A 16,731-nucleotide genomic window follows, 5' to 3' on the forward strand; every position below is an offset into this window, starting at 1 on the left:
ATAATGTATTTGCTCCATTTTGTCCCGAATGGTTCGACCCATCTTTCTAAATGTGTACACAGCAATACCTTCTGGTCCAAGAGTGTACTGTTAATACTTGTAAATAATAGCGAATCTGGGGTAGTTAACGAAGAGAGTAGTTACAAAGAAAAGGGGTTCCTGGGTGAAAGAAAAAAAACTTAAATTAAGAAAATTTGCCAATCCAATTTTAACTAATGTAGATGAACAAACAAACGTGTTTTTCTTCCCCAAAAGTGTTTTTTTTTTAATTCCTTTGTTGTTGAGCACATCATGCGTTAGCTGCACTTTAGCGCACAGCGGGAAAATTACGCGAACATTAGATGAACATATTTCTCAAAGATTTTGTTAATTTCTTCTTAGCTTTGGTAGGATCTTAGATTTTTATCATGTGATTTGACATTTGGATGTTCAAGGGGATTCGAGTCAAACGGACGTTATCGAGACGGTCATTAGCGTAGCGCTTATTAGCGAAACACTAGCCCGCCATCGATTACGTGCGGGCGGCCGGCCTGTCTGTTTTTTCTTTTTCTTTCGTGTTTTTCACAATCCAATCCCTCATTTCGCCCCCAGTAGTGAATGTGCTGTGTTTCTATTGGGTTACTGCCACAGTGTTGTGCATTTGAAACATTGGAGGGTGTGTGTTAGAAAAGTGTGTGGGGAAAAAAGAGCCAAACGCGGCCATACTTTAAAAATTAACGTCACTAGTTCATCCGTTGCACATCCGAACAGAAGTTACGGGCCTGATGTTGGGAACAGTTCAATGTTTACAAAGAGCAGTGACTAATAACTAGATTAGCCGCGTGCTAAACTTACGCTGCCTGCCGTATGTTTACTAAGATCTACTTCACGTGTGCTGCCTGTCATGGAATAGATTTTATATGTTTTTAAGATACGGTAAATCGAATTATTGCACATTGTTTTCGACTTCTGTATTTTAGATGCAGCAGCGAATCATTCGAGCGTGTGTATACCGCCGCGAGTGTAGTCAACTTACATTTTTCATACGATTTATTAATTTCCGTAAGACGAAAAATTCAATCAGACAGGAATTTAGGACGTCACCATTGAAACAGTGCGTGATGTCATAGGTGTAACTGAGTGTTTAGGCACGGTCACATTTACCGTTGCTCAGCACAATCTTGCGGGCGAATTCCAGCCAGGAATTTGCGCGATTGGGGAGTTTCTCGCAAGAGCGAATGTGTTCCCCATGTAGATTTCGCTGGTGCTCGAGTTGGTCACGCAAATTTTCCGCTTGGTTTGAAAGTGAGCAGTTCTTAATATGCTATTGCACGCGAAATTTCGCCCGAATTTCGCTAGTGTGACCGCACCTTTACAGCTTCAATTGAACCAACACGCTTCTGACAATATCATCGATGACACATGGCGAAAAACACAGGCTTACGCAAACAACGGCAACGACAAACACACCTGCGCTACTAGAAACTCATTAGAGAGTTTTTCACTCCCTCTCACACACTGACGGCATCTTTGAGCTCTTTCTCCCCGTCTGTGTTTCTCTCCAATCCAATAACTCGACACGCTCGTCACTTTGACTTTTCGCCGGATGACTTCAATAGCTCACAGACTCATCCCGGTTTTTCATCTGTCCTTCATAGTGAGACGGTGTCTTATTCTTTCTTCACTCTCTGTAAAAACACTGCTCAGAAACTAGATGTATCTTATTAAATATCCTGAATATACTGTTATATATTGCCTGACATGAAAATTGTGAAACTTATATTCGAAAATCAAATGATTATCATTATAAATGAAAAATGGAAACAGGAAATAAAAACATTTTGTGTTTAACAAACATTTGTTTGTTGTTGTCTTTTTTGTTGTTAAAAAACTGTAAACGAAACTATATATCTCTGTTTCAATATAGTCTAAAGACAAAGTTCTGTCATGAAACTCTAGATGGCGCAGGCTGATTGGTCCTGAACTCAATCTGCTTGCAATCAGATCTTTCTCTATAGGGCACAGCTGATTGGTTCCTGCTGTATCAGTAGCCAATGAGCTCGCTGCTCAACCTTCAAATACTTGGTCAGCATTTGCTGTAGCAGTTGCATCGCGCTTTCATAAACCCTCCACCTTCCCCGGCTCCACCTGTATAGATCTACTACGGGTAATTCATGTATGCTATATTGTACAGCAGCAGCATGTCTTGCTCACAGCAGCGTGTCGTGTATGTATTGGCAGTAGCAAGTTCCGTACTTGCTCTGCAGCAGCAGCAATAACCAACAGCAGCAGCAATAACAGCAGCAATAACCAACAGCAGCAGCAATAATAGCAGCAATAACCAACAGCAGCAGCAATAATAGCAGCAATAACCAACAGCAGCAGCAATAACAGCAGCAATAACCAACAGCAGCAGCAATAACAGCAGCAGGAGCAATAACAGCAGCAGCAGCAATAACAGCAGCAGCAATAACAGCAGCAGCAATAACAGCAGCAATAACCAACAGCAGCAGCAATAACAGCAGCAATAACCAACAGCAGCAGCAATAACCAACAGCAGCAGCAATAACAGCAGCAGCAATAACAGCAGCAGCAATAACCAACCGCAGCAGCAATAATAGCAGCAATAACCAACAGCAGCAGCAATAACAGCAGCAGCAATAATAGCAGCAATAACCAACCGCAGCAGCAATAACAGCAGCAATAACCAACAGCAGCAGCAATAACAGCAGCAGCAGCAGCAGCAGCAATAACAGCAGCAGGAGCAATAACAGCAGCAGCAGCAGCAGCAATAGCAGCAGGAGCAATAACAGCAGCAGCAGCAATAACAGCAGCAGCAATAACAGCAGCAGCAATAACCAACAGCAGCAGCAATAACAGCAGCAATAACCAACAGCAGCAGCAATAACAGCAGCAGCAATAACAACAGCAGCAATAATAGCAGCAATAACCAACCGCTGCAGCAATAATAGCAGCAATAACCAACAGCAGCAGCAATAACAGCAGCAGCAATAATAGCAGCAATAACCAACCGCAGCAGCAATAACAGCAGCAATAACCAACAGCAGCAGCAATAACAGCAGCAATAACCAACAGCAGCAGCAATAACAGCAGCAATAACCAACAGCAGCAGCAATAACAGCAGCAATAACCAACAGCAGCAGCAATAACCAATAACAGCAGCAATAACAGCAGCAATAACCAACAGCAGCAGCAATAACAGCAGCAATAACCAACAGCAGCAGCAATAACAGCAGCAGCAATAACAGCAGCAGCAATAATAGCAGCAGCAATAATAGCAGCAATAACCAACAGCAGCAGCAATAACAGCAGCAATAACCAACAGCAGCAGCAATAACAGCAGCAAAACCAACAGCAGCAGCAATAACCAATAACAGCAGCAATAACAGCAGCAGCAGCAGCAATAACAGCAGCAGCAGCAATAACAGCAGCAGCAATAACAGCAGCAATAACCAACAGCAGCAGCAATAACAGCAGCAATAACCAACAGCAGCAGCAATAACAGCAGCAATAACCAACAGCAGCAGCAATAACAGCAGCAATAACCAACAGCAGCAGCAATAACAGCAGCAGCAATAACAGCAGCAGCAATAATAGCAGCAGCAATAATAGCAGCAATAACCAACCGCAGCAGCAATAATAGCAGCAATAACCAACAGCAGCAGCAATAACAGCAGCAGCAATAATAGCAGCAATAACCAACCGCAGCAGCAATAACAGCAGCAATAACCAACAGCAGCAGCAATAACAGCAGCAGCAGCAATAACAGCAGCAGGAGCAATAACAGCAGCAGCAGCAGCAATAGCAGCAGGAGCAATAACAGCAGCAGCAGCAGCAATAACAGCAGCAGCAATAACAGCAGCAGGAATAACAGCAGCAATAACCAACAGCAGCAGCAATAACAGCAGCAATAACCAACAGCAGCAGCAATAACAGCAGCAGCAATAACAACAGCAGCAATAATAGCAGCAATAACCAACCGCTGCAGCAATAATAGCAGCAATAACCAACAGCAGCAGCAATAACAGCAGCAGCAATAATAGCAGCAATAACCAACCGCAGCAGCAATAACAGCAGCAATAACCAACAGCAGCAGCAATAACAGCAGCAATAACCAACAGCAGCAGCAATAACAGCAGCAATAACCAACAGCAGCAGCAATAACAGCAGCAATAACCAACAGCAGCAGCAATAACCAATAACAGCAGCAATAACAGCAGCAGCAATAACAGCAGCAGCAGCAATAACAGCAGCAGCAATAACAGCAGCAATAACCAACAGCAGCAGCAATAACAGCAGCAATAACCAACAGCAGCAGCAATAACAGCAGCAATAACCAACAGCAGCAGCAATAACAGCAGCAATAACCAACAGCAGCAGCAATAAGAGCAGCAGCAATAACAGCAGCAGCAATAATAGCAGCAGCAATAATAGCAGCAATAACCAACCGCAGCAGCAATAATAGCAGCAATAACCAACAGCAGCAGCAATAACAGCAGCAGCAATAATAGCAGCAATAACCAACCGAAGCAACAATAACAGCAGCAATAACCAACAGCAGCAGCAATAACAGCAGCAATAACCAACAGCAGCAGCAATAACAGCAGCAGCAGCAATAACAGCAGCAATAACAGCAGCAGGAGCAATAACAGCAGCAGCAGCAATAACAGCAGCAGCAATAACAGCAGCAGCAGCAGCAGCAGCAGCAATAGCAGCAGGAGCAATAACAGCAGCAATAACAGCAGCAGCAATAACAGCAGCAGCAATAACAGCAGCAGCAATAACAGCAGCAATAACCAACAGCAGCAGCAATTACAGCAGCAGCAATAACAGCAGCAGCAATAATAGCAGCAATAACCAACCGCAGCAGCAATAATAGCAGCAATAACCAACAGCAGCAGCAATAACAGCAGCAGTAATAATAGCAGCAATAACCAACCGCAGCAGCAATAACAGCAGCAATAACCAACAGCAGCAGCAATAACCAATAACAGCAGCAATAACAGCAGCAGCAGCAATAACAGCAGCAGCAGCAATAACAGCAGCAGCAATAACCAACAGCAGCAGCAATAACAGCAGCAATAACAGCAGCAGCAGCAATAACAGCAGCAGCAGCGAAGCAGATATATTCTGCTAAGACAAAACACATTGTCATATGCATTACCATGCCACACACTTTGAGAGTTGTCATGACAGAAATGTAAAAGACTTCATATTAACACAAACACTGTCTGTGTATATTTTATGAATTGTCTTTGCAAACTCACTTCAGGGGAATCAGAAAGATGCCAAACTATAGCACAGTTAACACACATGCACACAAAGCAGAAACAACGGCTTATGACAAGACAGAAGAACATGAATGTCATTTTCATACAGAGAGAAATATATGAATGATGCTACATACTGAGAGCTTTATTTATCATCTTATGTAATAAGACTTTGGTAAAAGCAGATATAATTCCCAATATGATCCCCTGTGTGTCTCCCTATAAGAAAGAAACAACAACAAATATATAATATAAATCTCTTTAATATCTCAATTGTTTCTCCTGGATCAGTCATTCTCAACTGGTTTTGCTTAAGGACACTGTACAAAATATGTCTATGGTGCAAAAGCAACAAAATTATTTTCTTAAAATCAAAATGAAATGTATTAATATTATCATAAACTGTATGACATGAGCTGAATAGGACAATTGACAATTTTGGTTTCTAAATGTCTCTTGAATTCAGTTTCTACCATGTGACGGATGAATTTCTGCTGAAATATTGAACACACAACCTTTGACATCGGCCACAAAAGATATGAGGAGTGTTTTCTGATAATTCTGTTTGTTTTACTATCTTAACTATGCATGATTGAACTGCTAGCTGTGTGCTCCTGTTTGCATTGATCATCGTTTCTTCCCTGCCCATCACTATCTGCTTATCACTCATTGCACATTCATCAGTCGTGACCCACCAGTTAAGAAACACAATCCGATATTAAATGGTGAACAAATAGACGTATGTTCCTACTTTTCTCTTGAGAATAAGACCCAAATAATCATGGAATCATAATAATGTCTATCGTAGAGTTTCAGAAGAGATAATGTCTCAAACCGTGTTCAGATTTGCCCAGATGAACGGACTAATTTCTAATCAAATTCTTCCAAGATCAAATGACCTGACCCAGCTGACAGACTTTTGTTATAAGAACATTCTCCAAATAGTCAGTGTTGGTTCTGGGAACGTAAAACATGTCCTGTTTTCTTGACGTTAAAGGGAAACGAGTTTTAAAAGGTATAATGTTCCTCAAACGTTCAAAAATGCAACATTTCTATGAATGTTGATTAATAAAATTCCAAGAACATAAAAATGTCAAGCTTCCAGAATGTTATTTAAATGTTAGTATGATGTTCCTGAAATATTCAAAAAAATCATTCAAACACCTGCTGTGAACAAGCACTGAAAGAAAGAGTAATAAGAACACAAACTACACGTTTCTTCAGCCACAGCATTAGATGAACTGAAGATAAAAGACATCAACTCTCTCAAGATCTGATTAAACAACTCCAGAAATAGCATTACCAGCTTCACTTATTACTAACCAGACTGACTTTATTTCTGTCACGTCTACAGAAGTTCTTGTTGAGAATTAACAGAGGTTTAGATGTTGATGTCTTATTAAAAATGTTTCGTTTGAGGTCACCATTATGGAGATCAGTGTGTGCTTTAGTTGGGCTCTGACCCTTGGCTTTCTTTAAGTTGGTGCTTTATCAGCAATTGCAGATGTTTATGGAGAACATTTCTGCTTTGATAAAGCAGATCAACAAGTCTGTTTTAATAACAGACAAATGTCTGCTTTATATGTAATTGATGACTTAAAGGGATACTTCAGGATTTAGCATTAAGCTTTGTATCAGTAGAAAACCAGTAGTATTTTCGAATTACCGTGCGAATAGACGCGTCATTCACGCCAAATTGGGCGACGCGTTTGCCGCGAACATCTTCCGCACAAGTTGAAAATTTTTAACTCGAGCGGAAGATTCAAGCGTCTAACTAGACGCGTATTTGACGCTCTATTCGCGTTCGGTTGAACACACCATTAGTGTTACTAGAGTATGGATAAGCCTAGATAATGTATTAGCTTAGAGAAATGGTGATTTCAATTGGGGTAAAACAGTTCATATGCAGAGCTACTAAGCTAGGCTACTCTGTTGACATGGTCCTGCCTTGCATCATATTTTTAATGTGAAAGTCTAAGTCGTGTTATATACATTAGGCTAGTACATCCCGGTACAACGTACGCAATAGCACCATTTCTATGGAAATTTATCAAATAACTCATGATGTATCAACGCAAGCCTAGTTGTACCCATTTTTTTCGGATTCTGCCGCCTGTAACCGGTAGGCGTGGTTTGGGAGTGGCCTCGTAAGGGGAGCAAAGCAAGTGCTTTCTGGGAGTTGTTGTCTTTCAGCCACATGTGTAAAAAATACATTTTCTGCCTTTTCTCAGTCTAGAATGCTTCAATTTAAAAAATAATTTCACATTTCTACTATATAAATGACCAATATTAAATACACATTCATCTTCCCAGAGGTGAAGTATCCCTTTAAGGAATTGAAGCATTATTGAAAAATATAAAACCCAACAAATGCGAAAAAGATAATTTATAACAATATTATTGTATTTCAGAGGCTGAATGCTGATTTCTGTGAGTATATATAAAACACTGTCATTGTTAACTTTGTTTAAAACATGTTTTGTGTAATTTATACATTCACAGACATCAACAATCAGCATATGAAACACAACAATGGTGACATTATTCATGCCAGCATAGAAAACACATTCATTGCACCCAGCATGCATTGCAGCATGAATAAATTATGCAGCTGAATTATTTTTTTATTGTCACCATTGTTGAGGTTTGTATAACGAGTGCTGATGTCTAAGTGTGTCATTTGTAACTCGTAAATTTTTTTGACAATCTTACACAAATTTCTTCAGTGTTAGAAACAATTTTTATCACATAAATTGAGTTTATTACTTTCTTCTCAAATAATGTTAAAATTCCAAAAGTGAGTAAAACTAGAGTAAAAGCAGTTGTTTAATTGCTTAACCACTTTAATTGCAGTCCTTTGTTCTTAAAACAGACTTGTTGATCTGCTTTATCAAAGCAGAAATGTTATCCGTAAACATCTGCAATTGTTAATAAAGCACCAACTTAAAGAAAGCCAAGGGTCAGAGCCCAACTAAAGCACACACTGATCTCCATAATGGTGACCTCAAACGAAACATTTTCAATAAGACATCAACATCTAAACCTTTGTTAATTCTCAATATGAACTTCTGTAGATGTGACAGAAATAAAGTCAGTCTGGTTAGTAATAAGTGAAGCTGGCAATGCTGTTTGTGGAGTTGTTTAATCAGATCTTGAGAGAGTTGATGTCTTTTATCTTCAGTCCATCAAAGGCTGTGGCTGAAGAAACGTGTAGTTTGTGTTCTTATTACTCGTTCGAAAGATGATTGAAAGAATGTTTCAGGAACATCATACTAACCTTTAAAGGTGCATTGCGCTAGTCTCTGAGTTTTTGCAGAACTATGCCCCCCTCTGGCGACAAGCGAAACTGCAACCAGAGGTGTGCACGCTCATGGACCACACGCATACGCACGCATGCTTGCACGAGCTGTTCATAACCAAAGGAGCATCAGCCGCACAAATCTTTTGTTTACAGTCATAATGTCTTCAGAGGTAATATAAAGTTATAAATCTGCAAGTCATTTTAAATATATGAAAGGAAAGGCATTTGAGTAAATTACATACTTATGTGTGAGGGGAAAACAGGGGTAGTAGAAAACTTCGTTTTTTGTTTCCATCTATCTCCATGTTGAACTGTTTTATGTGTTTACTGTATCCACTTATGATTGTATTATTATGGAAACACGTTCATGAACCGTTTTATCAAGAAAAAAGCCAACTGAGGATCCCGTTTGAGCCCTAGAGCAGACCGGAGATCTCTCCATTTGTTGAAAGACTTCCCAATGATGACGTCACGCCAGTCTCAAACTCCGTCCCGAATCCCTCTTATTTATTTTACTGTACAGGATTATAGAGGCGATCGCAGTGATCAGAGAAGGGCTCATTCAGCCCATCAGGCAATTGTTTAAGCATGTATGGGTTAGAAAAACTATTTTTAACATGAAATGTTGCGCAATGCACCTTTAAATAACATTCTAGTAACATTCAGGAAACTGGACATTTTTATGTTTTTGGAATGTTATTAATCAACGTTCCTAGAATGTTGTTTTTTAAAACGAAATTAAGTTGAAAGAACGTTTGAGGAACATTATACCTTTTAAAACACGTTAATTTTTTCGTTCCCAGAACCAACACTGAATATTTGTTGAACGTTCTTGTAACAAAAGTCTGTTTGGAACTGCTATAAACATTCACTTTATTGCTCTATAGTCACTATATGACAATAGTGACATAATTGTGTCTATTTTGCATTTATTCAGGCATTGAATGCTCAGAGAAACATATGAGACAAAGTTGATACAGCTTTGAAAGGGCTGTAACATTTGAGTATTTTTATGTCTGACACAGTTTGAGCAACAGAAACTAGTAATCTGTTACTAGTAAACTAGTGAAATGTTTTGACTTTCCCTGATAAACCGCTCATAAATAATTTAACAAAACTATAAAAAACAAAGTGAAATAGCGACATCTAGTGTACAAATAAGTGATGAGACACACTATTTTCACCTGCTGGACCAGAAGATCACAGATTCTTTTCACACCAGACATGAAGAATATACCTAGCAACCACATAACAACATAATAAAAAGCACTTAAAAAAATAAGGTGGATATAATATGTTAAAGGCCCACTGAAGTGCCTTGGAACGCACAGCTTTGTATGATGATGCGTTGGCATAATTTCCACTGAAACAGGAAGCTAAGGCGGGACATATTGATAGGCTCCTCCCCCTTTTCAAATAGCCAATAGCGTTTAGTTTACCTCACAGACTGACAGCAGCATGGAAGCGAATCCGAGCGCTGATGATTCGCTGGATTCAATGGTAAAGGTGTGAATATATTTTAGCCACTTCATTCTTAACCACTGTACAGTTGGAAAACAATAAAACTCGAGCGTTTGAGCAACCGAACACACATCTCCAACCCATGTTGCTCCGTGGCTGTCAATGGTCACTTTGGCCAGGTGGTGTTTATAGCATAGGGGGCGGAGCTTTCGATTCTAGAGACCATTTGATTGGACAGAATATGTGATGAGAAGCTGAAGTGAAGTCATAAAAATCTGTATCCATTTTAACGGAAGTGTGGGACTGTAAGTTTTGAATGCTAAACTTAAACTTCCTAAATGTGAATTTTGTCATTGTTTAGGAACACACCAGCTTATTCATAACCTTAAGGCTAACATATTCATACTAAAAGCTAAAAAAAAACGAAAATTTTGATTCCAGGGGGCCTTTAAGATACATATATCTCTGTTGTGTGTGAGTGTTTGTATGTGTGCTAAGGCAGGTCCAGCATGTTTCTGATCTCCAGCTCTCTCTGTGTCCGTCGGTGAATTTCTTGGATCGCCGCGACGACGACGTGGATCACAGGCTCCGCCTCTTCCTGCGTTCGCACACACACCAGCTGCAGGAAAACTTTGCGGTCGGGCATCGCATGAAACACCAGCTCGGCCGCGCGCTGCACAAGCCATGGATGATGCGGCGCTAAAACCTCCAGGTACGCGTCGCGACATAGTTCGCCCATGCTACGCCCCTCGCGCTCCGTCGCTAGCTTCTCCAGCAGAAGCTGTAACCACAGCAACGAGCGATGGAGGCGGAGCAAAGTCCGACTCCCGGAAGGCGTTTGACTGTCGAAGGAGACCACACCCCTCTGTAGCTCCGCCTCCAGCATGGAACGCACCGAACGGTAGGCGTGGCTACGGCGAGGGGGCGGAGCTACACGCTGAGCATCATCAGTCGCAACGATTGTAGACTCTTCCAGTGAGAGCTGTCGGATGAGTGTGATCTTCTCCTCAACTTTATGAGTGAAGAAGCCCACCAGAGGGCCCAGAGACTCCATGAACCTGCAGCACAGACACAACATCAGTGTGAGACTGAGGAATCATCGTATGAACAACACATTAGTGATAGTTATTGTTAAATAAATATATACACACTATAAACAATGTTTCTTTGGAATGTATAAAAGAGTTTTTGGTAACACTTTACAATAAGGTTCATTAGTTAACATGAACTAAGAAGGAACAATACTTCTACAGCCTTTATTAATCTTAGTTAATATTAATTTGAACATTTACTAATATGTTATTAAAATTAAAGGTTGTATTTGTTAACAATAGTTAATGCACTGTGAACCAGGGGCGTAGCCAGAATTTTATTTTTGGGGGGTCCAGTCTTTAAATGAGGGGGCAACATATATATATATGGTAAATGGTAAATGGACTGCATTTATATAGCGCTTTCGACCCAATGGCCACCAAAGCGCTTTACAATTTGCCTCACATTCACCCATTCACTCACTCATTCACACACCGACGTCGGTCTCAGCCATGCAAGGCGCCATCCAGCTCGTCGGGAGCAGCTGGGGTTAGGTGTCTTGACGTTGAGCCACTGCCGCCCCTATATATATATATATAGCCAGAATTTTATATAGGTGGGTGCGCTGATGCGGTGGCGACTCATGTAACATGTAGGGGTGGCACTGCCAATAAAGCACCTAAAAGCTGTCTCAAAGAACCGGCAAAAGTAATGATTATGAATATGTAAAATATAGCAAGGAGATATTTTAATTGTTTATTAATAAACAAGTGTTTTCTTTGTCGGCTAAGACGAAGTTGACGATGCTGAGTGACTCGCGATCTTCAGTAGTGAATAGAAATGCACATTTCATACGGATTACATAAGCAGAGAGCAGTCTGTAGTCTTTTTCTTTCGTTTTGAATTGTTCTGTTTAAAAGTAGACATGTGAGGCAAGTAGGCTTCCTTATATGATGAGTTTCGGTTCATGAAACGAGCTCCAGTTCACGCGCCGGCGCCTCCGTTTCTGATTATCTATCGTCTACTATATTTACTTCTTATTTATTAAATCCAGGCAATTGGTTGATGAAACATTGATTAAAATTAAGATACAATTAAAGGAGCTGTATGTAAGAAATGTATTTCAATTATTCATAAAATGGCCCTGATATGTCACTAGACTTTAAGAAATCATGTACATTTCAAATACTTATATCACTGACAACAGTAGTACGGCCAGGATATTGTCATTTAAAAAGTGCACTTGCAGCCCTCAACTGATGTTGATGTTGTCATGTTGTGTTTTGGTCTGATGCTCCACCCTCCACCTATCTACCAATCACGAAGTCAGTAGTGTTGCGGCATCCGGGTTGCCAGCTCTGCTCTAGTTGCCACATCTGCAGCTCGTCACGTTCCTGCTGGATCCTGCAGCCTATCTGGCAACCTTGAGTCAGGGAGGAGGGGGAGGGGATACACCGCTCTACTGTAATTTGAAAGTGATTGCAGTACCAGTTTTAGCCACAATCTTACATACAGCTCCTTTAATACAAAACGAAATTCAGGTTAAAGAAAGGCTTTGTGCATTCTGTTTGATGTGTCGCTTTAGTGCCGCTTTCAGAGCGCTCACGTCCGTAACATTGTTTTTACCTCATAAATGCGAACACGAAAAATAAAATAAAATAAAATGAATATTTTATGTACTGTGGAGACTGAGAGGAAACCCTTCTTCATCCGGTGGGTAGTAGGCCTATTACTTTGGTTTGCGCAGTGTAATTCACATAATCACTAAAAAAATATTTTGCCTCCTAAAGTCTTTTTTTTTTTTTAAGCAATCAGAAATCTGAGCACATGTAAATGTAAATCATGTAAATGACAACTGTCATTAAGTGTCTTTCGCTCAAAAATGACATTTTGAATGCAAATATGACATTGTTTGAGATGTCTTTGTTATGACATTTTGACATAAACCAATAACATCATAACCTGTCAGTGTCTTTGTCATGACAACTTGACATTAAATTAAATTAAACTGTCATGTGGTTGGTTTTGACACTGGCTGTCATGAGGCCATTATAACTGTGTCATGAATATTTTTCGTGACCTCGACTACAGTGGTACACATTCAATTTGTCATTAAACAGTTATAATGCCTCATGACAGCCAATGTCAAAACCAGCCACCTGACAGTTTAATGTAATGTAACCCATAAAGCTAAGTGGGTTCTTAAGTTTGATCATTAATCTGCTAGGTCATGTTTATGACAGGTTGTGTTGTCTTAGTAATGTCAAGTTGTCATGACAAAGACACTGACAGGTTATGATGTATTGGTTTATGTCAAGGTGTCATAACAAAGACATCTCAAACAATGTCATATTTGCATTAAAAATGTCATAATTGAGCAAGTGACACTTAATGACAGTTTTCATAAACATGCATAAAACTTCCTTCATATTCATAACATGTGTCATGTCATGATTATGAAGGTGTCATGTTAGTCTTATGCACACCCCTTCAAGTAAAGTGTTACCGCTCAGTGTTAGTTCATGTTAGTTAATACATTAACTAATGTTAACTAATGAACCTTATTATGAAGTGTTACCGAGATTTTTAAAAGGACAACAGAAAATCGAATGCATGTATAGGATAAACATTAATTTAGTTTGAAAAACAGTATCTGGAATATAGTGCACAAAAACATTTACGTTGTGTATTTATAATACTTTTTTTTTTAAAAATTAACAGTAACAACCATAACGAACAGCGGTTTTGGATTGGTCCTGAATGACAAATATCTGGTCCGAAAAAAAAAAGAAGAAAAAAAAAAAAAATATATATATATATATATATATACAGTATATATATATATTACAGCAATTATTGGGGCTCAAGCGCTTTAAGGCCTTTAAGCACATGTGGAAAAAAGTGTTCTGTTTTATTTAGCAAGCCTGTAACCATCTCAATCACACTGTATGGAAAATAACATTTACAGCCATAACAGGCAATTTACTGAGGAAATATATGATTTAAAGCTTTTTAACAGTTATTGAGGTAGAGGCAAAAAACTAGGACTAGTTCGCGAAAGTAGGTTTTTGTAATAATCTCCTATATTTAACGAATGATTCGATTGCCAGAGGTGGTCTTAATAATAATAATTAATAATAAAGCAAAGTTGCTCAGAATGAGGAGTTCTACCATGTGTATGACTGCTGTGTGTGAAACATCGTGTGAAATACAATCCTTTACGCACATGAAAAACGCAAAGGTGCCGATTTCTTTTGAATTTCTCACAGGCCTCTGGGGGCGCGAGTCAAACACGCCCACTTTGAACATTTTGGCATTTTGACATTTTTGAACCCATCGCAGACATAAATCGAAATTTTGGCCTTTTTTTTACAATTATTGGCAGTCAGACTCCAGTGAATCTTTCTGCACAGGTTTGGTTCTTATCGGGTGAAAAACCTAGGACTAGTTCACAAAAGTAGGCTTTTCACTTGGGTCAAGATCGAATCCAAGATGTACAAGAAAGTTGTTCACAACAAACACTCTTGACAAACGGTTTATGAGCCATTACGTACTTTTGACCGCTATAGCGCCACCATCAGGCCGATTGGGGCGAGCCTTGGGGGCGCTGGAGACGGTGTGAGTACTACCGTCCCTCAAAGTTTCAAGTCTCTACGATTTACGGTTTGGTCTGCCCGATCACTTTAGGCGAGAATGCTGATGCTTGGGAACAATTACAATAGTGTTTCAGCGCTACGCTTTTACCCCTAAAAGTCAGTTTCGAATCGTCTCATCCCTAATCGTTACAGGTTTAAAAGCGTCATGAGAGAAAGGGTAAAAGATGTCAAATTACTGAATCCCCTAAAACACTCAACACCCTCAAAGGACAAATATATCAAATTCTAAGGTTTTTCTCTACCTTTTTCTTTCTCGTCTATCCTTATATTGTTGTTGGTCTGCGTTTCGTTTTTTATATATTTTTTTTATATGTGTTTGTAAAATTTCTGTATGTATTCCTGCAATAAAAGAAAAAGAAAAGAAGAGTATCCTACTTGATCAGCTCCTCCCAGCAGAGCAGGTACGGTTCCAGCAGCACGTCGGAGGCGGGGCCGAGGGCGGAGCTTAGATGCAGGAGGAGGCGGGACACTTGGAACTGCTGTCCAGCACACTCTCTGGTGATGTCATTTCCTCCGAGCGCATCATCAGCAGCAGCATCAGTAACAGCAGCCCGAACCGCCTGGACAGGAAGTGAGTGTCAATCAGCACTAGTTAATGTCAAGTCAAGTCATGTCAAGTCAAGTCAAGTCAAGTCAAGTCATGTCATGTCATGTCATGTCAACAAGTCAAGTCAAGTCAAGTCATGTCATGTCATGTCATGTCATGTCAACAAGTCAAGTCAAGTCAAGTCAAGTCAAGTCAAGTCATGTCATGTCAAGTCAAGTCAAGTCAAGTCATGTCAAGTCAAGTCAAGTCAAGTCATGTCAAGTCAAGTCATGTCAAGTCAAGTCAAGTCAAGTCAAGTCAAGTCATGTCATGTCAAGTCAAGTCAAGTCAAGTCATGTCAAGTCAAGTCATGTCAAGTCAAGTCAAGTCAAGTCAAGTCAAGTCAAGTCAAGTCATGTCATGTCATGTCAACAAGTCAAGTCAAGTCAAGTCATGTCATGTCAAGTCAAGTCAAGTCAAGTCAAGTCAAGTCAAGTCAAGTCAAGTCAAGTCATGTCAAGTCAAGTCAAGTCAAGTCAAGTCATGTCATGTCATGTCAAGTCAAGTGATCTTCATTTATATAGCGCTTTTAACAATATAGACTGTTTCAAAGCAGGTTAACAGAGATAATAGGAGATTAAAGTAACAGAGATTGTTTTGGCTTTACAGCAGCTCTTAAATAAAGTTATTGTCCAGCTAAAGTTAGTGATGTGAAGTATTCAAGTTTAGTGTATTTTAGTCACTTCTCACCTCTCTGTTCACACTTAGACAAGGCCGCCACGACTGCTCACAACTCTGAACTGTTCCTTGAGCTGCAGAGAACCGGAAAAACAGCGAAACGTAGTTATTCAAGCTCGAGGGGGGTTGTGTGTTCGTGTAGGGTGTGTGTGTGTGTGTGACGGTGAAAGGTTGTATGTACTCACGCAGCCACAGTGAGCTGAGAAACAGCAGCAGACTCAGCGTGACTGCGGTCACGACACACCGGCGCATTCTCATCGCAGTAACGTCTCGTTCTCGTCCGTGACTCCTTCGTCTCTCGGTCTAATGCTCCTAATGAACAGAGGAAGACTCAAATCAGCATGACCTTTGAACTGTTGTGCGTGTCACTGATTCAGGCTTGTGTAAAGAGAAGGGTTGAGCTGAACTAAAAACACAACTGTGCTGGCAATCTGAACTTAAGAAAATAGAATTACAACATGACATTAATATAAGCGTAGTAGTAGTTTTAGTAATACATTTCATTTGTCAATATTAATTATCCATAAACATATGGATTATTTCCAGAAACAAGGGTTATTAACATTAACCAAAACCATAAAAACATTTTCATTACTTGAAATAAAATAAGCATTAACTGAAATATAATAAAATATTTTTAAAATCCATGTTTTATTTCATCTAGTTTTCAAGGCAATGTTTCTAATTTTCATTTAGTTTAACTTAAATAACAAAGTAAAACTGAAATAAAAATGTACATATTTAAAA

The 16,731-nt window shown here is 39.7% G+C and overlaps 1 protein-coding gene across 1 annotated transcript; it reads right to left on the bottom strand.

Annotated features, from left to right (window-relative positions):
• Positions 1 to 10,359: 10,359 nt before the first annotated feature.
• On the bottom strand, positions 10,360 to 16,519 carry gltpd2a (glycolipid transfer protein domain containing 2a). The gene is made up of 4 exons (XM_056237428.1): positions 16,170 to 16,519; positions 15,997 to 16,058; positions 15,096 to 15,280; positions 10,360 to 11,090 (listed from the first exon to the last, which is right to left on the bottom strand). The coding sequence occupies exons 1-4, from the start codon at positions 16,240 to 16,242 to the stop codon at positions 10,526 to 10,528; spliced, it is 885 nt and encodes a 294-aa protein (XP_056093403.1). The 5' UTR covers positions 16,243 to 16,519; the 3' UTR covers positions 10,360 to 10,525.
• Between the last annotated feature and the right edge of the window lie 212 nt (positions 16,520 to 16,731).

This window comes from Rhinichthys klamathensis, unplaced genomic scaffold, assembly GCF_029890125.1.
Source record: "Rhinichthys klamathensis goyatoka isolate OS25496 unplaced genomic scaffold, OSU_Roscu_1.1 h1tg000486l_1, whole genome shotgun sequence".
Taxonomy (NCBI): domain Eukaryota; kingdom Metazoa; phylum Chordata; class Actinopteri; order Cypriniformes; family Leuciscidae; genus Rhinichthys; species Rhinichthys klamathensis.

What these genes read in the sequence shown, in the direction of transcription:
- gltpd2a (XM_056237428.1), bottom strand. Translation starts at nt 16,242, where the DNA reads ATGAGAATGCGCCGGTGTGTCGTGACCGCAGTCACGCTGAGTCTGCTG. An exon ending in TCTCAGCTCACTGTGGCTGC is followed by an intron (nt 16,059 to 16,169) that starts GTGAGTACATAC and finishes GGTTCTCTGCAG; the next exon opens with CTCAAGGAACAGTTCAGAGT. An exon ending in TGCTGGGAGGAGCTGATCAA is followed by an intron (nt 11,091 to 15,095) that starts GTAGGATACTCT and finishes TCTGTGCTGCAG; the next exon opens with GTTCATGGAGTCTCTGGGCC.